At 40.0% G+C, this 25,006-nt stretch overlaps 1 protein-coding gene and 1 long non-coding RNA gene across 5 annotated transcripts in view; one reads left to right on the forward strand and one right to left on the reverse strand.

Moving 5' to 3' along the window:
- The window catches only part of LOC103672312 (coiled-coil domain-containing protein 170), a 41,086-nt gene extending 20,522 nt beyond the window's left edge, over positions 1–20,564 (forward strand). For all 3 annotated transcript variants that reach the window (XM_008700997.2, XM_040641802.1, XM_040641803.1), the window contains 6 exons: positions 6,152–6,287; positions 7,963–8,274; positions 9,223–9,423; positions 15,991–16,218; positions 17,082–17,297; positions 20,288–20,564. In XM_008700997.2, coding sequence (XP_008699219.2) covers positions 6,152–6,287; positions 7,963–8,274; positions 9,223–9,423; positions 15,991–16,218; positions 17,082–17,297; positions 20,288–20,449 — 1,255 coding nt within the window. In that variant the 3' untranslated portion in view covers positions 20,450–20,564. The remainder of the gene's footprint in view (positions 1–6,151; positions 6,288–7,962; positions 8,275–9,222; positions 9,424–15,990; positions 16,219–17,081; positions 17,298–20,287) is intronic.
- Positions 3,044–8,227, reverse strand: LOC121105227. 2 transcript variants are annotated; one of them, XR_005837695.1, is made up of 3 exons: positions 8,105–8,227; positions 6,336–6,440; positions 3,044–3,117 (listed from the first exon to the last, which is right to left on the reverse strand). It is a non-coding gene; the product is annotated as an uncharacterized LOC121105227 (long non-coding RNA). The 2 variants fall into 2 exon arrangements; XR_005837696.1 differs by lacking the exon at positions 3,044–3,117 and adding an exon at positions 5,104–5,205.
- Positions 20,565–25,006: the final 4,442 nt, after the last annotated feature.

Raw genomic sequence — 25,006 nt, forward strand, 5'->3', positions numbered from 1 at the left:
TGTGTGTGTGTGTGTGTGTGTGTGTACCACATCTTCTTTATCCATTCATCTGTCAGTGGACATCTGGGCTCTTTCCATAGTTTGGCTATTGTGGACATGGCTGCTATAAGCATTGAGGTGCAGGTGCCCCTTCGGATCATTACATTTGTATCTTTGGAGTAAATACCCAGTAGTGCAATTGCTGGGTCATAGGGTAGCTCTATTTTCACCTTTTGAGGAACCTCCATACTGTTTTCCAGAGTGGCTGTACCAGCTTGCATTCCCACCAACAGTGCAGGAGGGTCCCTCTTTTCCCACATCCTCGCCAACATCTGTCATTTCCTGACTTGTTAATTTTAGCCATTCTCACTGGTATGAGGTGATATCTCATTATGGTTTTGATCTGTATTTCCATGATGCTAAGTGATGTTGAGCATTTTTTCCTGTGTCTGTTGGCCATTCTCCATTTCTTTGGAGAAATGTCTGTTCACGTCTTCTGCCCATTTCTTGAGTGGATTATTTGTCCTTTGGGTATTGCGTTTGATAAGTTCTTTACAGATTTTGGATACTAGCCCTTTATCTGATATGTCACTTGCAAATATCTTCTCTCATTCTGTTGGTTGTCTTTTGGTTTTGTCAACTGTTTCCTTTGCTGTGCAAAAGCTTTTTATCTTGATGAAGTCTCAATAGTTCATTTTTGCCTTTGTTTCCCTTGCCTTTGGAGAAGTGTCTAGCAAGAAGTTGCTGTGGCCGAGGTCACAAAGGTTTTTCAAGGATTTTCATGGATTCCTGTCTCACATTTAGGTCTTTCATCCATTTTGAGTCTATTTTTGTGTATGGTGTAAGGAAATGGCCCAGTTTCATTCTTCTGCATGTGGCTGTCCAATTTTCCCAACACCATTTGTTGAAGAGACTGTCTTTTTTCCATTGGATATTCTTTCCTGCTTTGTCGAAGATTAGTTGACCATAGAGTTGAGGGTTCATCTGTTCCGTTGATCTATATGTCTGTTTTTGTGCCATTACCATGCTGTCTTGATGATTACAGCTTTGTCATACAGCTTGAAGTCTGGAAATCTGATGCCACGAGTTTTGTTTTCTTTTTCAACATTCCTTTGGCTATTCAGGGTCTTTTCTGGTTCCATACAAATTTTAGGATTATTTGTTCCAGCTCTGTGAAAAAAGTGGATGGTATTTTGATAGGGATTGCATTGAACGTATAAATTGCTCTAGGTAGCATAGACATTTAACAGTATTTGTTCTTCTGATCCATGAGCATGGAACATCATTCCATTTCTTTGTGTCTTCCTCAGCTTCTTTCATGAGTGTTGTATAGTTTTCTGAGTACAGATCCTTTACCTCTTGGGTTAGGTTTATTCCTAGGTATCTTAAGGTTTTTGGTGCTATTGTAAATGGGATTGATTTCTTAATTTCTCTTTCTTCTGTCTCATTGTTGGTGTATAGAAATGCAACTGATTTCTGTGCATTGATTTTATGTCCTGCCACTTTGCTGAATTCCTGTATGAATTCTAGCAATTTTGGGGTAGAGTCTTTTGGGTTTTCCACATAGAGTATCATATCATCTGCAAAGAGTGAGAGTTTCACTTCTTTGCCGATTCAGCCTTTTATTTCTTTTTGTGGTCTGATTGCTGAGGCTAGGACTTCTAGTACTATGTTGAACAACAGTGGTGAGAGTGGACATCCTTGCCGTGTTCCTGACCTTAGGGGGAAAAGTTCTCAGTTTTTCCCCATTGAGAATGATATTTGCTGTGGGCTTTTCATATATGGCTTTTATGATATTGAGGCATGTTCCCTCTATCCCTACACTGTGAAGAGTTTTATTCAAGAAAAGATGCCGTACTTTGTCAAATGCTTTTTCTCCATCTATTAAGAGTCTCATATGGTTCTTGTCCTTTCTTTTATTAATGTAGTATATCACATTGATTGGTTTGTGGGTGTTGAACCACCCTTGCAGCCCAGGAATAAATCCCACTTGGTGTGGTGAATAATTCTTTTAATGTACTGTTAGATCCTATTGGCTAGTATTTTGGTGAGAATTTTTACATCCATGTTCATCAGGGATATTGGTCTGTAATTCTCCTTTTTGGTGGGGTCTTTCCTTTGCCCATTTTATTTTATTTTATTTTATTATTTATTTATTTTTTAAAGATTTTATTTATTTATTTGACAGAGAGAGAGACAGGCAGTGAGAGAGGGAACACAAGCAGGGGGAGTGGGAGAGGAAGAAGCAGGCTCCCAGCGAAGGAGTCTGATGCGGGGCTCGATCCCAGAACCCCGGGATCACATCCTGAGCTGAAGGCAGACGCTTAACGACCGAGCCAGCCAGGCGCCCCCTCCTTTGCCCATTTCAAATTGGGTTGTCTGTTTATTTTTGAGTTGTGCTTTTTATGTGCTCTGGACACTAGACCCTTATCAGATAAATGATTTACAAGTCTTTTCTCCCATATGTGGGTTACCTTTTCACTTTCTTTTTTAAAAAAAATTTTTTTAAAGTAATCTCTGGGGCGCCTGGGTGGCGCAGTGGTTAAGCGTCTGCCTTTGGCTCAGGGCGTGATCCCAGCATTCTGGGATTGAGCCCTACATCAGGCTCTTCTGCTGGGAGCCTGCTTCTTCCTCTCACACTTGCCCTGTTTGTGTTCCCTCTCTCGCTGGCTGTCTCTCTCTCTGTCAAATAAAGAAATAAAATCTTAAAAAAAAAAATAAAAAAGTAATCTCTACACCCAACTTGGCACTTGAACTTATGACCCCAAGATCAAGAGTTGCATGCCCCTCCGACTAATCCAGCCAGGTGCCCCATCTTTTCACTTTCTTAAGAGTGTCTTTTGAAGCACAAAGTATTTTAATTTTGATGGAAGTTTATTTTTTGTTAATTAAGTCTTTGGTGTCGTATCTAAGAAACCATTGCCTAATCCAGTGTTACAAAGATTTACACATATATTTTCTCTTAAGATTCACAGTTACAGCACTTAAATTTATATTTCTGATACATCTTGACTATTTTTTGTATATGATGCAAGTTAGGAGTCTGGATTCATTCTTTTTCATGTGAAGATCCACTAGTTGTCCCAGCATCACTTGTTGAAAAGATTCTTCTTTCTCCTATTGAGTTGTCTTGGCAATCTTGAAGAAAAAAAAATCAATTGACCATAAATGCAGAGGGTTAATTCTGGACTCTCTATTCTCTTCTATTTGTCTATATGTCTATCATTATACCAGTACTATACTGTCTTGATTACTGCAGCTTTGTGGTAAGTTTTGAAGTTTGAGTCCTCCAACTTTATCTTCTTTTTTAATATTGTTTTGGCTATTCTGGGTCCCTTGCTTTGCCATATAAATATTAAGATCAGCTTGTCAATTTCTGTAAAAAAGACAACTGAGATTTTGATAGAAATTGTATTGAATTTATAGATCAATTTGGGGAGTAATGTCATCCTTTAAAAAAAAGATATATTTATTTATTTGAGAGAGAGAGAATCTCACGTAGACTCCCGCTGAGTGCAGAGCTCCATCTCACGACACTGGAGATCATGACCTGAGCTGAAATTAAGAGTTGGACTGAGGGGCCAACCGACTGAGGGACCCTGGGGAGTAATGTTGTCTTCTAATCCATGGACATGAGCATCTTTATATTTACCTAGGCCTTTAATTCCTTTCAACAACAGGTGGCTCTGTGATGGGGTGGCTGGAGCTGAGGTGGGGTGTGGGCTTGAGGTCCCAGAGTGCCCCATGCAGGAGGTGTTCAGCAGGGCAGCTGTAGCTGAGATGAGCAGGGGTTGGGAGTTCGCAGGGCATTCTGTGCAGGGGGCACCGTGGCAAGGCGGCTGGAGCCGAAGCAGGCATTAGCTAGAAGGCCCCAGAATGCTCTGCACTGGGCGTACCCTAGTAAGCTGTCTGGAGCTGAAATGGTGTGGACCTATATCACCTTGGTGTGATGGCTGGAGCTCTAGTGATTGCTGGGCCAGGGGTGTCCCAGTGGGTGCCATGCTGGGACTGCCTTTGTGTGAAAGCTGGGGTTGGTGTGGGCTAGGGGCCTGGGGATCACTGAGGAATTAGGCTGACTATGGTGCCTGGACCTTGTTCACTAATGTGGTCCCCATCCATACTATCAAGGTAGATGGGGAATGTAACTGTGGTGCTCACCAGCCCCTTCAACATGGAGAGAGTTCTAGCAGCTCCCCCTGCTGTTTTTCAGGGTTCTAGGGCTGGCTCTTTTCTATTTAGTGCCTCTTTTAAACTGTGGCTTTTCTGTGCCCCAGGGTATCTGGGGCTGGTGTGGGCCAGGGGCAGGGGGTTTGTTGGTGTGACAGTCTGGCCATGGTGCCTGGACCCTGCCCTATCTGCACCATGAAGGTGGAAGGGGAATGTAAACCCTGGTGCTCCCCAGCCCCTCCATCCAGAGAGCACTCCACCTGTCCCTCACTGCCCAGCGAGTTTCTAGACCTAGCTCCTTTACACCCTAGCTGCTCTTTTAAACCTTGGTTGTTCCTCCATGCCCCAGGGTGTCTGAGGCTGGTGTGGGCCAGGCACCTAGTGCTTACCGAGGCAGCTGGTCAACCACAGCATCTGGAACCCTGCTGCCATCTGCATCACCAAAGTGGAAGGGGAGCACAAACTGCCACCTGTCAGCCTCTCTGATCCAGAGAGAGTTCTAGCAGCTCCTTCACCCTGGGCAAGGTTCCAGGGCTAGTTCTTCCACATTCCAGTTGCTTTTCCAACCTCCAGCTATCCCTCCCAGCCCTGAGGCATCTGGGCCGATGTGGGCCGGTGACCCAGAGCTTGCAGAAGTATTAGTCAAGGCATCTCTGTCCATCTTGCCTCTCCATGTGGTCTCCCCTGTCCTCTGTTGTGCAAAAGCTGCTCAGTCAGCCCTCAACTCCCCCTCAGGCAGAATTGCTGTACAAATAGATGTCGGCCTGGTGCCTCCATGGAGGAGGTGAGCCCAGGGTCTTCCCTTTGTCATCATCTTGGACTACAATGTCCTCTAGTGTTTCCTATAAAGCATTTCTTCTTCTTCTGATAGTTTTTCCATTGTTTTTCTTCTGAAACTATATTATTTCATTTTCATTTTTTGAATGCCTTTTTTTTCTTTATTGAGTACAGAATTCTGGGTTGCCAGTATTTTTTCTTATAGCACTCTAAGATGTCATCCGATTATCTTCTGACTTCTATAGTTTCTGTTGAAGTTCATCATCAGTCTTTTTGTTGTACCTTTGAAGGGAATAATGTGTGCTTATTATTGGTAGCAATTTGACTACGATGTGTCTTGGTGTGGCTTTCTTTGTATCTGTCCTGCTTAGGATTTACAGAATTTATGGAATCTATCAATTGTCTTTCATTGGGTTTGGAATCTTGGGAATTATTTTTTCAAATATTGTTTTTATACCATTGTGTCTCTGCTCTCACTCTAGGGTTACAGTTACAGGTGTGTTAGACCTTTTGAGTGTGTCCTGCATGTCTCTAATATAACCTTTTGAGGTAAAATTTTCCATTTGGATAATACAAATAATTTCTTTTGAACTGACCCAAATACACTAATTCTGTAAGCTATAATTCTTAGATGAGGGGAAAAAAAACATAGAAGATAGATTGAAACTAACCTAGCTGTGGGTACAGGATAGAAAATATTACCAAATCTTGCAATTAGTAATCAAAACAAAAACCAAATAATTAGCTATTTGTGTATTTGATAATCAAACCAGCTTTTACATATGCTATTCTCTACTGCTGCATCATTATTCTAATTCCCTTTCCTCTCATCAAATCCCAGGGGAAGAGCCCTTCAGGTATTATTAAAATAGGAGTACTTTTATCCCTGTGGAACCTCCTAATCATCACAGTGTTACCAGTAGTTGCAGGCAGATATTCATGCTCAGATTTCCCCTGGAAAAGGGTGGTTTAAAAGTTGACCTTCCCCAGGGGATCTGCTGGAGGACTCAGCACTGGATTGTTTTTCTCTCCATTTCTCTGTCATTTCTAGTCTCTCCCTAGAAATAGTTAGGTAACTGCACAGAGCTCTTTTCATAGGAAGTACATTTCTACTTGATATACATAGTTAATATATTTTAAGTGGGGATTATTTCTTTTAATTATTTTTAATTGAAGTTTGAAATTGATTTGGTTTCATGATGTTGTTACCTACTGATATCTTACGCAGAGTACATCTGTTTGAAAGAGAAAAGGCAGAGCGAAAAGCAGGCCTTTTGGAGAAAACGTTAGCAGGTACTGATGGATTCACCCCTTATATGAATATGAAAGGACAAGAAGATTCCTTGGATAGTTTCATGATGACGGTGAGAATAAATTTTGATTGATTTTTAAAGAAACAGAATTTTTATTACCTGGTGTTACTCCAAGAGATACTTGGCAAATGTTGAGTGGTTTGTCGGTCTGCTGCTTATGGAGGATGGGAGGAAGCAGTGCGGTATGGCTGACTGGAAGCCTTTCTGAAGTACAGAGAGAAAGCACAAGGCGGATCTTAGATCTCTGTGATACTGTAGAACCGTTAGAAGGAACTCAGCTGAGAGAGAACTGGAGGACAGGTGGTGGTTAGAGAATGAAGTATTGGAGTTTTAGATTTCTGGTGTGGGTTACTTCCTGCTGCTGACAACGTCTGGGTTTTGGGCTCTGAATGTAAGGGTTGAAGAGAGGTGTAGGTGAAAGTCATTGAAACCGAGGCACAGCAATCACAAAGCTAAACTGGTGGCTCATCTATATTGGATCTTGAAATCTAGAATTATGTCATCAGTTGGGTTTAGAAGGAAGGCATGAGCCTGGTCCCTAGTAGATAGCAATTCACAGAATGAGTAGAGGTTTTATAGAAGAATGTTGGAGGAGGATGGGAGCCACTCCATTGTCAAGGTAGTGGTGAAAGTTTATTTTGAAATCCTTAGACTTAAACAGTTTATTATATAATCTGAATGTAAGACAAGGTCCATTATAATCCAATTAACATGAGGGTTTCCGTTTGAAAAAATTCAGCAACTACTTTCAAAGTAGTTTAAAGTAATTCCAATTTTTAATTGCGCCCTCAAGTAATTCACAGTAACACTTCCCATTTTTTTCACTTCTCTCACTAATCGGTCACATTCTTGAAAAACTCTCCCAAACCAGCGTCTATGCAACTCTGACCTTTTCTATCATTGCCCTTTTATTCTGCCTCTTCTAGACTTTTAGCGATGCAAACCCATCCTTACTTCAACAATTCTAGCTCTCTTTCTATTTCTTGGTTTCACGTGACAAAAAGTCCAGAAACAGAACCTATTTACTCAGCTTCCAGAATTGAAGGCGTCAAGAAGGTGGAAAAAAGACTAGAATTTATAAAGGTAGAATGTTCCTGTGGGAGATTGGGAAAGAAGTACAAGAATCATCTTCCCCCCACCCCAGGCTATTTACAATGGAAGCAGGATAATTATAGGAGTACAAGGGAAAAGTTGGGGGAAGAAATGGGACTTCTTTCATTTACACTTTTGCATCATCAAAGTTGTTATTACTAAGTGATGTTCTGTAACATAATGAAGTTTTTATGGAAATATCCATTTCCCTCGCAACTGTTCACTTAATTGTCTTAACACTCATTGATGATCCTTGCCCAAATCAGTTATTTTATTAGATGCAAAATGCTGATTTTAAAATTTCTGTCATTCTTTCTACATTTATTAGCTCAAAATTTTCTGTAAAGAGTGTAACTTCATGAACTGAAGCTGTTCGGTTAGCTGCTTCTCCAACCTAAATTTCCTATGCTCTCAAACCAGTTTCTCCATACGATCATTTTAATACCTCTTGATGTTTTAGTTTGCTCTTTTGAGTATGCCGTTGTCTCTCTTATGACCCCAACTCTTTATTTCTTTTGAGGGCCTTGCTCTTAAAGTTTTGTATTATGACTATATTTATATTTTAAAGAAGAAAGCAAGTGTCTCCATATTAAATTCCAAATGGAAAGTTTAACATGTGTGTTGGCATATTTAGGTTAAAGGTGAAGGTATCCTGACCAAGAACTTTGAAAGAGACATTTTTCACTCTGAAGGACCAAAAGATGGGCAGAAAATTTGGGATAAGTATCAACAAGATTCAATCCATAAGGAAAAACAAAAATCTGAGTTGGACCGACCTTCACATTCATTCAGCTGGGAAACCAAAACTGCCCGATCACACTATCAGAAATTCCTCAGTCAGTTGGCTACTCTTCTGAGCAACAGTATGGTCCTCATACCAGCCACCGAGGAAGCTGTGAAAGAGAGGATTCAGGAAATTGGTGCGAAAGAACGATCTTGGAAGTCTGTAGGTGTATTGACACACAAGTCATTCTTTCTTTGTTTCTTTTAACATGCTGATTTTGATATTAGCCGATTTAGTAAATTCTTGGCTCTGAATTTTAATTTTGATTTTATGTTTACTATTACAGTGATAAAAGGGAAGATGATGTCCATTATTACAGCAGAGGTAGTGTAGTGTATTTATTAAAAGCAGAGCGCCCAGGTATGAATCCCAGCTCAACCATTACCAGCTGTGTGCTCTTGGACAGATTACTTATCCTCTCTGGGCCTCAGTTTCATTTGTAAAATTTGGTGAGATGGGTGGGGGCTGGAAGGGCATAGCTCTTATCTCACAGAGTGGTAAGGATTAAATGGATTAATACATGATAATGCTTAGTACAGTTCAATGTAAGCTCAGTGAATCCTGCCTTAAAAATAGTGGTACGGTGAAGATAATGTGACCATTATGCCTAAATACTGGTCAGGTCAGCCAGTGCAGTAACATACATTGTCAGATCAGTTCTTTGTTTGAATTTATTGGCCGACTCTATAAAAAAATTGAACCCGTAAGTTTCAGTGGATATAACTCCTTGTCACGTCCAAATCAGTTGAGTAAAATTTCATGCCTCTTCACCTTAAAATTCAAACAAAGATAGGTATTGCTTAGGTTCAATGTGTTCGTAAAATCTGTTGCAGTCTGTTTATTGTAGAGTTCCATTTTTTTCACTTTTTGCTTAAAATTGTACAATTTTATTTCTCAGTACTAACTAAAATGTCTCATTTTGTATATCAAACCTTTCCATTTCTTTTCCTAAATCCAGCTGATACATGCCAAATCTTAAGTCTTCGCCACTCACCTAGTGAGTAATGTAATGTTTCTACAGTGTCGGTATCGGTAGAACTTGCACATAGTTTTGAAATGAAATAGAAATCATGGGCCATCAGGAGTTTTGGCTATCCTCTCTCCCCACAGAGGACTGAAGACCTCCAGCAGGAAATTCTGACGCTCACTCGGCGCCTGGAGTTGCTGCAGCGTCACTCTGAGGAAGCCGCTGGAGAATCATCCCAAATGCAAGACAGGTGTAGGGAACGAGAAAGACCCTTGAAATGTCCAGAAGGAAGAATTGCTGTTAATGACTTTTTGCAAGAGAGTTTAGACTTGGACAGGAATGAAGTAAGAATTTTCTGTATAAGGCATTTCTTTGACAGTGAAAACAACCATATTTTATTATATTATCTAATGTTTATTAGATACTAGATATTAATGCTGTTAATACTATTTATACTTAATATTGGAAAAGAGAGGAAAATTTGCTACAAACCTTTAAACCTTCTGCTTTTATCAAAAAAACCTCTCCTTGTTCCATATCTCTCATTTCTTTAATACATACATATTCCGTATTCATTGTGAGGGCATTTGTTAGTGTATTTCTTAATGTACTTTAAAAAGCAGATTAGAAGGAAAGGAACTCAAAGGAATGACTGTACAGGTAGAACATCAGGCACTGTGTCAGCTAGATATGAGGAGTATCAGGAAGGGGCCAGCGATGCTATTCCTCGTAATTGCTATGTAGACCAGTGCCTTCGCGACACTCCATGTCTCTGTGTCTGTAAGGAAGACAGGAAAGCGTCAATTCTAAGAATGGGATGGAAACAGGTAGGGTACAATATAATTTGTTTTCAGGAGATTTTTTAAAAATTCTGTTTTATTATCTCTCAGTAGACGTGCTTGTCACATCATACCTATGTTATACTCTTTCTGTAACTGCTGTGGCTCAAAGCATACTCTCACTCATTCACTCACTCATTTAGTCTTTCATTACACTCCTTCACCATATGCATCCAGCACTGAGTTTAGAAAACTTCCAGGGGTGACGGGGTGGCTCAGTTGGTTAAGTGTCTGCCTTCGGCTCAGGTCTGCATCGGGCTCCCTGCTCTGCAGGAGTCCTGCTTCTCTGTCTCCCACACCCCCTGCTTGTGTTTCCTCTCTCACTGTGTGTCTCTCTGTCAAATAAATAAAATCTTAAAACAAGAAAAAAAAAAAAAAGAAAAAAAAGAAAACTTCCAGTGCTTAGTGAAGTGGTATTAACTATGTTCTCCACAGAGTCTAAGGATAAATCCAGCTTCTACCTCTGTTCCTGAATATGTAATCAATAATTCTTCATTTCCCTGCAAACATTTTAAAACATTATATTAAATTTTAAGAATATTCAAGTAACACATGCTTTCTACAGCTCTTGAAATCAAGTTAAAAGACTTGAAGAAAGAATAGTTTTCCTCAACTTTCTTTCTGCCTATTTTACCTCAGTAACCAGTAGTGTGTGTATCTTCTACAATTATTGCCATGGAATAATTATGGAAATATACAAGTACATATATGTGGGTGGTGACATTTTTATAAAACTGGGACTATGCTAGTCAAATACTCTTCTTACATGGTAAGAAGTTACGTACTTCATGGTATTTTCTTAAGTTAAAAGATGAAGATTTAACTCATTCCTTTAATAGCTGCATAGTGGTCCACAGAGTGTGTATAACTTATCTATTTGATCAGTTCCCAATTGATGGACTATCAGAATATTTCCACCTTTTATACCACTACAAATAATGGAGCAATAAATAGACTTATATATATATATCTTTCCACATTGGTGCTTTCTGATTGAGTTCTAAATGAGAAATTGTAGGATCACAGTGTATGAGTATTTTAACTTTTAAAGCTACTTCCAAAAGGCAGAAGGAATTCACTTTCCAAATAGAAATATGGGAGTACCTCTTTCTTCTTCATAGCCTAGCCAGCATTGGATGATGTCATTCTTTTAGAGACAGAGAGAGACAGTTAGGTTAAAATAGTACAGTTTTAACATTTACCTGATTACTAACTAGGTTGAGTTCCCCCTTTTCTTAAAATGTTGGTTTCTTGGATTCCTTTGCCTCTCTACTCCTTACAATTTGGAACTCAGATGCAGACGATTGAGTTAATCAAACTCTGTGGTTCATAAAATAGTATCTTGGGCCATGAAAGGGCTTTCTCTTGTTTATTATTATTTATTCCATTTAAGTCCATTTTCCCATTCCCTCTTCCAAAGGAGATCAATCTGGGATGCCTGGGCGGCTCAGTCCGGTAAGCGTCCAACTTTTGATCTCAGCTCAGGTCTTGATCTCAGGTCGTGAGTTCAAGCCCCCCACAGTGTGGAGCCGACTTAAAACAAAAACAAAGGAGATCAATCTAATGTGTTTAACGTATATCTTTTTGTTCATACAGTTGACCCTTGAACAGTGTAGGGGGTTAGGGTCACTGACACCCTCTCCATGCAGTCAAAAATCCCCATGTATAATTTTTGACTCTCCCCAAAACTTAACTAATAGCCTACTGTTGACCAGAAGCCTTGCTGATCACATAGTCAATTTACACATATTTTGTTTGCCATATTTATATATACTGTATTCTTACAATAAAGCAAGCTAGAGAAAATATTAAGAAAAATCATAAAAGAAAATACACTGACAGTGCTGTACCATATGTCTCAAAAAATCTGTGTATAAGTGGACTTGCACCGTTCGAACCCATGTTGTTCAAGGGTCAATTGTCTATGTTCTTTTAAATATAATTTTATACACATTTTAATTTGCATAAATGGTACTGTGGCAAAACCTCATTCTATTACTCAGCATTGTATTTTTAAGTTCCACTTAGTGTTGCTATGTGTTCATCTAGTTCATTGCTTCTGTCTATTACATGGAGTTCTACAGAGTGCATATCTGCCATGCTCTGCCTGTCCACTCCTCAGTGATGAATACCCTGGTTACCTCTGTCTTTCTGCCACCACAAACCCTGCTACCAGCATCCTTGTACAAGTTTCCCTATAGACCTGTAAGAGAATTTCTTAGGGGTGTTTGCTCAAGATTGGAGTTGGTGGCTCCTTGGGTATCCGTACACTTAATTTGATTAAGTACTGCCAGTCAGCTCACACAGAACGATAGTCCCACCAGAGGTACATGAGGGTTCTTGAATCTCCATGTTCTTGTAATTTCTTGGCATTGACCAGCTTCCTTCTTTTTTCCATTTCATTGGGTATAAAGTAATTACTAATTTAATCTGCATTTCTCTGAGTGTTAATGAGTTGGAACATTTTCTTTATGATTTTTAGTTTTTAGTCTTTTTAGTCTTTGCCTTTTGTTTCCTTTACCCATTTTCCTATTTGGTTTCCAGTCTGTTCTTATTAATTTCCAAAACTGTGTGTGTGTCTTCCTCACCCTGTTCAGGCCCTTACACTTATGGCGGGTCACCTCTCCACGTGGGCTATCCTCTCACCCTGGTCAGGCTTTGAGTCCCTCTGTGGGGCAGCCCTCCTCTATGTCCACTTTTGTCATCTGCTTGGGTCATAGCATTTCTCTCGTCATTCTAGTGCTTGCCTTGTTCTGCCCACTTAATGGCTTTAGGACTGAAATGTCCAGAGAAGAAAAGAAAGGAAAGGAAGAATAAGAAGAGAAAGAATAAGAGCAACTGGTTTATGTTTAACCTTTCACATCTCCTGATAAATGTACTTATTTAAATCATAATTTTCCTGTCAAGAGGTACTTCAGCTTTGTTCCACAAATATTGACATGTACCATTTTCCTTATTTTTCATTTTGAATATAGTAATATATTTTTAAGTTGCCAGATATATGGGATTTTAAGAATTTTGTATTTTATTGCAATATGCCGGAAGTATATGATCCTTGAGAATTTATTGAGACTTCTTACACAGCTAATACTTGGTTGATTTTGGTAACTGTACCATATGTGCTTGTAAAGAATGTGTTCTCTGTTTGTTGGGTGTAGAGTTCCATACATAGCTAATGCTCAAGCATATTATTCATATGGTTCGAATTGTCAGTATCTCTGATGATTTTTGTATCCTTGATTCTGGAAAAAGTATGCTGAGTTCCTACAACTTTGAGTAAAGGTAAAGTTATAATTTTTACATGAAACTGAAAGTGATCAGGGGCGCCTGGGTGGCTCAGTCGTTAAGCGTCTGCCTTTGGCTTAGGGCGTGATCCTGGATCCCTGGGATAAGCCCTGCATCAGGCTCCTCCGCTGGGGGCCTGCTTCATCCTCTCCCACTTGCCCTGTTTGTGTTCCCTCTCGCTGGCTGTCTTTCTCTCTGTCAAATAACTAAATAAAAAAAATCTTTTTAAAAAAAGAGAAAAAAAAGAAACAAAGTGATCAGAGAAAACAAGGCCTTGCCCTAAATTTCATTTAGTGGGAGATGAAAAATTAGTCCAACAGAATACATTTTTTAAAAAAGATTTTATTTATTTATTTATTTGAGAGAGAGAGCACGAGTAGGAAGGGCTGGGGAGAAGAAGCAGAGGGAGAAGCAGACTCCCCGCTGAGCAGGGAACCTGACATAGGGCTCCATCTCAGGACCCTGAGATCATGACCTGAGCCAAAGGCAGATGCTTAACCAACTGAGCCACCCAGGCACCCCCCCAACAGAATACATTTAAAGTAATAACAGAGGACAAAAATAAAGTAGGTCAATGATAACACTATGTGAGTGTAATAATTCAATGTAAATTTTATACCTGTCAAAGTGGGAATTTGTACATACAGTTTACTATTTACTCAGTCAGCTTTGTAATATTTGACAAATTAAAAATATTTTTTGAATATCAGTATTTCAAAATGTGTATTTAAAATAAGATTATAAATATACTTATATCCTACTATTTCAGATATCTGTAATTTAAATATTTATAAATTAGTGATTGGTAATTTTTGATAATTTGGTACATGTTCTCTTTCCCTTTAGCAGATTTTATTTTATATACTCTAACAGGATTTTGTACTTCTGTTCATGTAAGTCCTGTAAGTCCTTCATATAAATCTTTCTTGTAAAATTTACTCCTAGGTGTTTTATAGATTTTCCGTCCATTTTCCCCATTTCTATTTGAAATGGTTATTACTAATATACATAAATGCATTTGATATATTTTTTAAAAGATTTATTTATCTTGCACAGGCCCACAAACTGGGGGGAGGGGCAGAGAGAGAGGGAGAAAGAGAATCTCAGTCAGACTCCCCAGTGAGTGCAGAGCCTAGCGCAGGGCCCTGAGATCATGACCTGAGCTGAAATCAAGAGTCTGAGGCTTAACTGACTGAGCTACCCAGGCACCCTGCATTTGATACATTTATATTTTTATTAATTATCTACCATCTTACTGAATTCACTTACTAAATCCAATAGTTTTCTTTACTAGGGTTTTTTGAGTTTTCCGGACATAATTGCATATTATTGTTGTCTAGAAAATAATGTATTTCTATTAGATTTTCAACTTATTGCCACTGAGTTACAAAATATTCTTTTAGAATTATTTTCATACTTTCTATATATATGCATTCTGTATATTTCTCCTTCCTAATGTTATGTATTTTTAGTTTCTCTCTTTCCCCCCTTTTTTTTTAAAGATTTTATTTATTTGAGAGAGAGAGAGAGAGCGCACATGGTGGGGGGAGGGGGAGAGAGAGGCAGATTCCCCGCTGAGCAGGGAGCCTGACAGTGGGCTCAATTGCAGGACCCTGAGATCATGACCTGAGCCAAAGGCAGATGCTTTTTTTTTTTTTTTTAAAGATTTTATTTATTTATTTGACAGCCAGTGAGAGAGAGAACACAAGCAGGGGGAATGGGAGAGGAAGAAGCAGGCTCCCAGCAGAGGAGCCTGATGTGGGGCTCGATCCCAGAACGCTGGGATCACGCCCTGAGCCGAAGGCAGACGCTTAACGACTGCGCCACCCAGGCGCCCCACTTTTTCCTCTTTAACCAGGCTTGCTTGGGACATCTATTTTATTTTTCCAAAGAACCAGTGGTTCTTTTTTAATATAAATTTTACTAGCTTTTGATTTATATATAATGAAAATGTATGGTATTTTTATTAAATTTGCATACCCTCTTTTTTTTTGCTGGTAATAACTTCATAAAGTACAGATTATTAGAAAGAATATAATTAAAATCACCAATAATCCTACCACTGTGAGATAACCAGTGTTAACATCAGGCATAGTTTTTCTTAATCCTGCTCCCTTCAGTTAGCTATATCGCTAGCATTTTCTCTTAGTAGATGTTTTTGGAACTTGACTTTTAGGGAATGCTTAATCAATCGTATGTAATTTATTTATTCTTTTTTTGACATTTGCATTGTTTCTATTTTTCATGTTACAAATAATGTAAAGAATATCTTTGTGTTGGGGCGCCTGAGTGACTTAGTCGTTAAGCGTCTGCCTTCGGCTCAGGGCGTGATCCCAGGGTTCTGGGATTGAGCCCCACATCGGGCTCCCTGCTCCGCTGGGAGCCTGCTTCTTCCTCTCCCACTCCCCCTGCTTGTGTTCCCTCTCTCACTGGCTGTCTCTCTGTCAAATGAATACATAAAATCTTAAAAAAAAAAGAAAAAAAGAACATCTTTGTGTATGAATCTTTAAATATTTATTTCCTTGTATACATTGCTAGAAAAGTTGTTATAATCTATGTTACCATCATCTGGTGTTTATAAAATTGTTAGCACTGAGTCATCAACTTTATTGTCATATTTTATTTTCCAGATTATTTTAATAATGCATATCTGTGGTGAAAAAATATTTTACGTACGCAAGTATTACTGTCCGCAATTTATTAGCCTAGAGTAGATCTGGTATGCTAGTGTGGAATACCACCTTAAAGCACAACTTCTTTATTTCAATACTGTTGATTTCTGCAAAGGAAAACTCTGGAACTAAGAATTCGTGGACAGACGAGCATGGCAAGATGTCCAAACAGCTAGAGAAAGAAAACGAGCAACAAACATTATTGAATATTCAGCAGAATTTACAGATTACTACAACTCAGAAACTAGAGGAGAAAATTCAGAAACTTCAGAAACAGCTCAGTGATTTGAAATTGTCAAATAAAAGTATGAAAATTCAACTTACAAAAGTAAATGTCCTGAAGGTAAGTAAAGGAAGTGAGGGTTTCAAAAACTCCCTTAAACTTTGGTCTGTTACTATTTTAGCTGCATGTTTCTTATTGAATTTTTTTAAAATTAACATTAAAGTTATTTTATATACACACATGAGTATATATAATATTAAGGCATATTGGATAATAAAATTAGATGCATGGACATCTACCACTTCCCTTAAAAACCAGAGTATTATCAACCCCACCGAAGCCCTCATATATTCTCTTCCCTACTTCTCAAAGGTAACTGGTATTCTAAATGTTAGGATTCTAGAGTTCTTGCTCTTTTCATATTATTTTGGTCTTTCTTTATAGGGTAAAAGTTAAAAGTTTTATTCATTTTTGGAGGCTTCTCTTTGGATCTTCTCCATATCAAGCTTCACTTGTAGTATTTCAAACATACATTGTATGCCTTAAACCAAAGGTGCACTAAATACTTATGGATCAATGTTTTGGGTTTTTTGTGGGTTTTTTTTTTTTTTGCTATTTTATCAGCAATATTTATCTTACTGCAAAGCCAGTTATTTTCTCTATTTCTGAATTTGGTTAGCAGAGGCTGTAAGACTTCTGAGGACATGAATACTCATTAAACCTCTTTAAATCCTAAGTTTATAAAAGTGCTCAGTGACTGTTAGTTATTGATGAGTATGATGATTGAGAAATATCCTCTTAATTCATAAATTGTGGAATTTTCTTTCTTTTCCATATATCAGATCTTCCAAAAAAAAAAAAAAAAAAAAAAAAGAAGAAGAAGAAGAAGGAAAAAAAGCATGGGTTATATCATGCACCTTGTCTTTTATTTAGAAGAGATCTAATTAGTCATCTCCCTGTCACCCAACCTTATACCCTCACAGGACAAAACAATCGAAAAGCTCAGGCAATCTTTAACACAAGTTGAAGCAATGAGAGGGAAAGCAGTTATGAAAACAGACAACTTGAAAACTGCATTAGACTGTGCCAAGCAAGAGGCAAGAGGGGACAAAGAGAAGGTCCATCAGCTGTTGGATGCAGTCACTCCTGAGCTCTGCACAGCAAAGAGCACGCTTGATAAAGTACCACAACAACAAGAGGTTTGTTTTGTTCATTATAAAGAGTCTTTAAGTTAAAGGGATCAACACCCATCTCAACTTAGAGTCTATCTAAGCCAGACAAAAAGGAGTTTGTTGGCTTATGGAATCAGTGAGTTAAACAACCAGACCTCAGAGGGGGCAAGAGCGGCACCTGGGCTACAGGGTCAGCACCTGGAGTCTTCTAAAGCTTTTCTCACCATCTCTTCTTGGCATCTCTATGTGTGTCAGCTTGCTTTATGTTTAAAGATTGTGTGACAGGAGAGAGAGTCCCAGGAAAGGGTCTAAGAAAGCCCAGCTTAGGTCAAATGCCTACTCCTTGTGAATCCACAGTGGCAAGGGGTGGCATATATGACTATCTTCACTTAGGTTTGCATATATATCCTCTGAGTAACCCATGACAAGAGGAAAGATGTCAGAGCATGGAAGTTCAGGGGGAAACCATGTGTCTGGGGCTGAGCCACTTTCTAGGAAAAGAGGGTAGTGCTTCTAAATTTGCCTAGATTTTCACTACATTTATAAAGCAGGTGTTGTAAGAGAATTTTTAAAAAGACTTATTTATTTTAGAAAGAAAGAGAGAGAACAAGTGGGAGGGACAGAGGAAGAGGGAGAGGGAAAGACAACCTCAAGCAGACTCTGCACTGAGCTCGGAGCCCGATTCCGGGCTTGACCTCACAACCCTGAGATCACAACCCTGAGATCACGACCTGAGCCGAAACCAAGAGTCAGACGCTTTAACAGACTGTGCCACCCAGGCACCCCTTAAGAGAAATTTTAAAAGGCTAACTGATAATTTTGGGGGCTACTGTGGAATTATATGCCACATCTCTGTTACTAGTAGCTTAAGAAATATGTAACTTTAACCAATTACCTTAAAAGATTCTTGAAACATAAAATCATATTATTTTTTTTTGAGCTTCTGCATATTTATATTCTTGTTTTTATTGTCAATATCCTTACTATACTTTCAGTCAGATCTCTTCTCCTTTGGGTACTCTGTAGTTGACTATGCTTCTGAGATGACTTTGTCTTACTCTTGCCTGAGTTCAACCATCACATCTTCCTTATCTATAAGGCATATTTGATATCATTTTTGGTCCATTTGTATTCTGAATTACTGCATTTCTGATTCAAAATAGAGATGTTCCTGCCCCCCACCCCATGTCTACAAATCCTTGTTTGAAAAAAATTTTAAAGATTTTTTTATTTATTTAGTTGTGAGAGAGAGAGAGTACGCACATGCCAGTGGGGTAGGAAAGAGAGGGACAAGCGGACTCCACGCTGAGCACGGAGCCTGTGGAGGGGCTCAATCCCATGACATCATGGCCTGAGCCAGAAAAACAAGCAGCAGGTCATGAGCTTGTGGTGGCATGGAGGCCCGCATCAGGCTCTGTGCTGGGCTTGGGTCAGTTACTTAACCAACTGAGTCACCCAGGCGCCCCTGAAATTTAATCCATATCGGGTATTGTGTCAAACATGTTTCTTCTGCCCCATGGCAGCTTTTTGCAGGGAGTATTTTCATCACCTGACTAGTTTGGATTATGCTATTTTCTTCTTAAAGAAATTTGGAGGGATATTATTTGCTATATACCTATTCACTTTAAAATCCTTTTAGTAGGGGTGCCTGGGTGGCCCAGTTGGTTGAGTGTCTGCCTTTAGCTCAGGTCATGATCCCAGAATCCTGGGGTAGAGTCCTAGGATAGAGCCCAATGTGGGCTCCCTGCTCAGTGGGGAGTCTGCTTCTCTCTCTCCCTCCTCCGGCTCTCTCTCTCTCTCAAATAAATAAAATCTATAAAAATAAAATAAAATCCTTTTAATTGCCCTGCCCTCTCAATTTCAGGTGTTTCTGCTTTAGGGTAGTTACAGGGCAGGGATTACTTGGTTTCTTAACTCAATACTACTCTCTTCTGTTGGCACAGTGAGTGCAGTTCCTAAAGTCAAGCCTTTTATGTTGTGGTGAGAGGTTATATGATGCCTGATTCTGCAGTACTCTTGTTTACCTTATTTTCCACTGTTCGCTTTTTTCTTTTCCTTTATCTCCAAACCTCCAAGGAATATCTCACCCTTCCAAGTATCTTCCTCTCCCCTTCAGAAACCTTGTCCTTCAGAACTGCCATTTTTGGGAGTGCCTGAGTGGCTCAGTTGGTTAAGCATCACCTTGGTTTCAGCTTAGGTCATGAGCTTGTGGTGGCATGGAGGCCCGCATCAGGCTCTGTGCTGGGCTTGGAGTCTGCTTCAGATTCTCTCTCCCTCTCCCCGACCCCTGCTCCTTTCCCAGCTCGCTTGTAGGCACGAGCTCTCTCTCTAAAAATAAATAAATAAAATCTTAAAAAAAAAAAAAAAAAAANNACCGCCATTTTTGGTCTCATGTGCTTTTAAGCCCTTTTCTTTTCCTTCCCACTTGTCAGTTTTCTGACCCACCAGTCTTAGACTTCTCAGTATTTCCCCATTTATGCCTTGTCCTATTTCTGGGATGCCACTGGAAACCAGCTGCATCCTCCAGTGTGGGCCCAGGAGCTGCCTCTGCTGGTTTAGGATATTTATTTCCCCACTTATATGCAAACTGAATTCTGTGATATTCCCTACGTGTGCTTTATATATGATTTGTGGGTGGTTATAACTGCTTTTCTTAGAAGATCACTGTAGTTTTTGGAGGAGTAGAGAGATATGCTTAGGGGACGACTATTGCCATATAGCAAATCCGAAGTCCAAAAAGGAATTTCCTTAGGGATGAAAAACAAGCAGCAGTAAAATTAGGTTTAGTCCATAAAGTGTAAAAATAAATTCTTAAAATGAAAAGGACTTTTTAAATAAGGAGTTCTTGTATAGAAGAGACCACATTTCTAGCTTAAAAATACAATTTGAATATAGAATGTTACATTTCATAAAGAAATGTTTAATAAGACTACATTTCTGATACCAGTTTCACTGTACACAATAAGTTAGTGACCAAAACTAACGCTGTATCTTATGTTTTTGGTGTTTTTTTGTAGCTTTCTGGTTTTCGAGAAACTATTATGAAGATGTTGGGATTTAACATGAGAACAGCTGACAAGGAAATCATCAATCACCTAAGGCTTATTATACAAGATTATGAAGTATCTAACAAATCAAAGGTTGCATCTGATTGTGAGACTGGACAGGATAATGAATAAAAAAGTTCTGTCTTCATTGCTGCCAACAAGAACACAGAAGATACAACATCTCCTCCAGCATCTTGAATTGGCTACATTATGAATAAAATGCATTGGGAGTTTTTCACTTGAAAAATTCTCTCCTTTAATATTTGGCATTTAACTTGTCTTTATCATTATGTTGTTCTACACGTTTATTTATGGTCTAGTCTGGATTGTTACTTATAACATATATCTAATTATATTTATTATTAGCAGTATTTTAAGCAAGATATTAATCAGAACTTGTATTCTTAGTTGGAATATTTATATTTATAGTTAACAGATTATTTCTAAAATGAACAGTCCAGAGTAATTATTTTAAAGTCAGCTGATTAGCAACCTTAATTCCCTTTTGCCATGTAGCCTAAAATACAGGTTCCAGGAATCAGGACATAGACCTTTTGGGGAGCCATTATTCTGCTGACCATAGCTCACATCTATCCAAATTGAATAGACATATATACCTACCTAATAGAAATGTGTATATATGGGGCGCCTGGGTGGCTCAGCCTGTTAAGGCTCTGACTCTTGATTTCTGCTCAGGTCTTGATCTCAGGGTCATAGGATTGAACCGCATATTGGTCTCTGCACTCAGTGAAAGTCTGCTTCTCTCCCTCCGCCCCCCCCCCCATGCTCTAACACAAATAAATCTTTAAAATAAAATAAACTATAAAGAGAAATGTGTATATATATTCTACAAAAAGACATTTATAAAATTATTCATGGCAGCATTGTTCATAATTGCCCCAAACTGGAAACTGTCCAAATGACCAAAAGTAGAGTTAACTATGACAACCAGATCCACTGGTTAAGCAATCAGATCTCCTTCGCTTGTGGCACAGGGAGAGCTCAACTGGAATGAGGAATTTTCTTAGGGGCCAAACTAGAAAGTGACTCTAGGTCTAACACTGGGGATATGGCAAATAGAGGACAGCATGAGTTTGAAGAGAAATGGTAAATTTATGGCACTCCAATTAGCACGCAGTAACCAGTGGCCTATAAGGAGAACTTAGTTCTTGTTGCACATCTGTTATTAACCACCCTCAAATTTTAAAATAAACCTCAAAATTAGGAAATGTGGCTTGGGATTCTGCCTTGTGACTCGGGTTTCAGGCAGCCCCTACTGCCCTAGCAGAAATATTTTTCAGGTCAGATTAATGGAGCTTGTTGCCCCAGGACAGGAGCCAACAGGCACAGCCAGGTACTTTGTGTGCAAATGCAAGGCGCCATTCTAGGCCCGAAAGGCTAAGATCAATTTTCCGCCTCCTCACCTATCTGAGGTGTCTCCTTCCGCCAAAGAGGGACCATTAGGACCCGTACAACCTACTCTGAAGCCTCGCCTGCGGCCCAACACACTCTAGCGACGGGGCGGCTGCTAACACAAAGACCACGTGCCTGGGCAGGATTCCCGTTCGAGATTCTGCACTGGACGCCGCCAACCGCAGGTGCGATCCCTGGCTGCGCACCGCAGCCCAGCCCGGCCTCAGCGACCCGTCAACGAGTTCACACTACTGCGCCTGCGCCCCGTCGAACAAGCTGCGCCCGGGTGGCTCCGCGGGGCGGGGACGGAAGAGGCTCGCAATCCGGGCGGTTGAAGAGCGTCGCTGAAGGCGGAAGGGAACGAAGAAGGCACGGGGAACCTGGTGGTGACTCGCTGGCAGAAGTGATTGGCTGGTGGAAGACCCGTTTCAGAACGCGCCACCGTGCGGGGCGGAGAACCCGCCGAGGGGGAGGTGGGACCTCGCGATTGCAACCTAACCGAGGGGCTGTTTCGCGGGAGAACAGCGACGCGCGCGGGAGCGGACGCAGGCGGCCTCGGCGGTGGGGTCTGAGCGCGCGGGGCTGACCCGTGAAAGTTCTGGCGGCGCTTCCGCGCGGGCATGCTCCGGCTGGTGCCCACAGCCGCGAGTTGGAGGGCTCAGGTGGCGCCAGTAACCGCTTTAAAATCTCGGGTGGCGCCTGCTCGACCAGGGTTGGAGCCAGCGCGCTGTTTCAGGCCCCTCTGAGCTGGAGCGCCGCGTGGCTCCAGGCGCCCAGGGTGACCTCGGGGTTGGTCAGTGTGGGGAGGGTCGTCAGCTCTGCAAGCCTTGATTTTGTCAGCTTCCTGTGCAGATCTGGGGTTGGAGAAGACGCGGGCCTTACGTAAACTAGATGCTAAGTGACCCGCAAGGACAGACGCTCCCTCGCGCAGGCGTCCACTTTGCATCGTGAGATGGAACTTTTGATTGGGGAGCAGGACAGGAGGAGGGAGGCAGGTGCCTTGCTTGTGAGGACTGGCACTGCAGGCTTCGGAGTACGATGCTTTCTTTCCTGGAGGAACCTGGCTGGGTTCCTACTGCGCTCAGCTTAGTTACCCCATTACAGTTCTGAAGATAGGTTGTTCAGGTCACTTTGGACTCGACCAAATATCGATGTTTCTTTCATAAACCATGTCTTAGGATGATCTAATTGATAGCAGAGCTTACTTATTGAATTTGATTCATTCTTTATTTGGGTTTTTTTTTTAATCAATGGTTTTATTGGGGTGTAGTTTACATAGCATAAAGTTCGCCTGTTTTAAGTGTACGTTAATGATTGTTAGCATATTTACATAGTTGTACAACCATCACCATAATGGAATTAGAGACTCTTTGGCGATTTTTTTCCCCCTGGTAATTGCCTTTACTATTCTGAGTTTGCACAAGTGGACATTTCAAGATCGAATATAACGTAAGAGACTCTGAAGTTGTACACTCAAATTGTTATCCATGAGTTGGTGAAATTAAGAGAGGAATCGAAGCATATTTTTTCCTAGATGTTGCAGGTGGTGAGACTTGTGTATTGTAATTCCTCATTTTCTGAGGAATATGGCATAAACCCCATTTTACAGATGAGGAAATAGATTTTGAAGGATAAATTACCTAAAGCATCATATCTGTGCCTAGGCTAAATCCCTGTCCTAGATGCTTTATCTCTGAATTTATTGCCTTTGCCACTTCATCAGCCTGATTTTCAATTATATTTATGTATGACCTGTACAACTCATTCATTTATTGAGCAAATAATTATTGAGTGATCAGTATGCCACTAACAAGATAAAACTGCTCTAGATGCTAGAGATACCATAGCGAACCAGCTAATTCCTACCCTCAGTTAATATTCTGGTAGAGGACACAATGATCAATTAAAGAAACACTAATTTTAGGTATTGAGACATGGCATTTTTAAAAAAGAGGCAAACTAAGAGTATAGGGAATGGTGGTGGGAGGCAGGATCTGTCTTGAGCAGAAATCTGAAAGAAGAGAAAGTTGGGACCTAAGAGAAAAGATTTGGCTTGAGCAAATGGAAAGATAGAGTTGCAGTTTACTGAGTTGAAATAAGGTCACACTGTGGAAGGACAGGGTTTTTGGTTACGATTATGAATGCAGCTTTAGATGTTTTTAGATGCCTCTTAGACATCCAGTTGGAGATACGGTATTTAAATCCATGCGATTGATTGCATGTGATTTGACCAAGGGAATGGTCAAATTCAGAGGGATGAAGAGGAACCAGGAGGAAAGATTGACAAGGGGGAGTCCAGTGTGTTATGAGGAAAAGGAGGAGCCTTGGAAGCCTTGGAAGACAAGTGAAGAAAGTGCTAGGTCGAAGAAGGGGTAATCCACGATGTGAAAAGTTAGATTGATTAGGTAAAATGAAGACTGAGAGTGGCCCATCTGTAAGAGAATAGAAATACAGTTAAATAAGATGGGTTTGAACTGCTTGGGTACATGTGGATTTTTTTTTTTTAATAAATACAATATAGTACTGTATATGTATTTTCTCTTCCTTGTGATTTCCTTAATAACATTTTCTTTTCTCTAGCTTACTTTGTTGTAAGAATACAGTATATAATACATATACAAAATATGTTTAATCAACTGTTTATGTTATCAGTAAGACTTCTGGTCAAAGTAGGCTATTAGTAGTCAAGGTTTTGGGAAGTCAGAAGTTATAAAAAAAAGTTATATGTCGATTTTCAACTGTGCAAGGGGTTGTTCCTCCTTACCCCCTTCAATGGTGAACTGTACATAAAGTCTTTTGATACAGATGTTTATACTGGCAGTTACTACAGAAACACTGTTTCCTCTTTTTTGAGGAGGTATACATTTTACAACCTCTCTGAAATGTGTGCTTTCTTTGATTAAGTAATTTCACTTGTAGGAGTTTATCCTACAGAAATATGTATACATGTACATGAATATATATATATATATATGTAAATATATCTATACACACACACACACACACCCCCAGGCATCCCAAAATGGATGTAGTTTTAAAGGAAAGATATTAGCTTAAGATGTGAAGGAACTACTAGAGGGCGCCTGGGTGGCTCAGTTGGTTAAAGCTACTGCCTTCAGCTAAGGTCATGATCCTGGAGTCCCAGGATCGAGTCCTGCATCAGGCTCCCTGCTCAGCAGGGAGTTTGCTTCTCCCTCCCCCTTTCATGTGCGCACTCTCTCTTGCTCTTTCTCATTCTCTCTCTCAAATAAATAATATCTCAAAAAAAAAAAAAAA

Source organism: Ursus maritimus, unplaced genomic scaffold (genome assembly GCF_017311325.1).
Source record: "Ursus maritimus isolate PB19 unplaced genomic scaffold, ASM1731132v1 scaffold_25, whole genome shotgun sequence".
Classification (NCBI taxonomy): domain Eukaryota; kingdom Metazoa; phylum Chordata; class Mammalia; order Carnivora; family Ursidae; genus Ursus; species Ursus maritimus.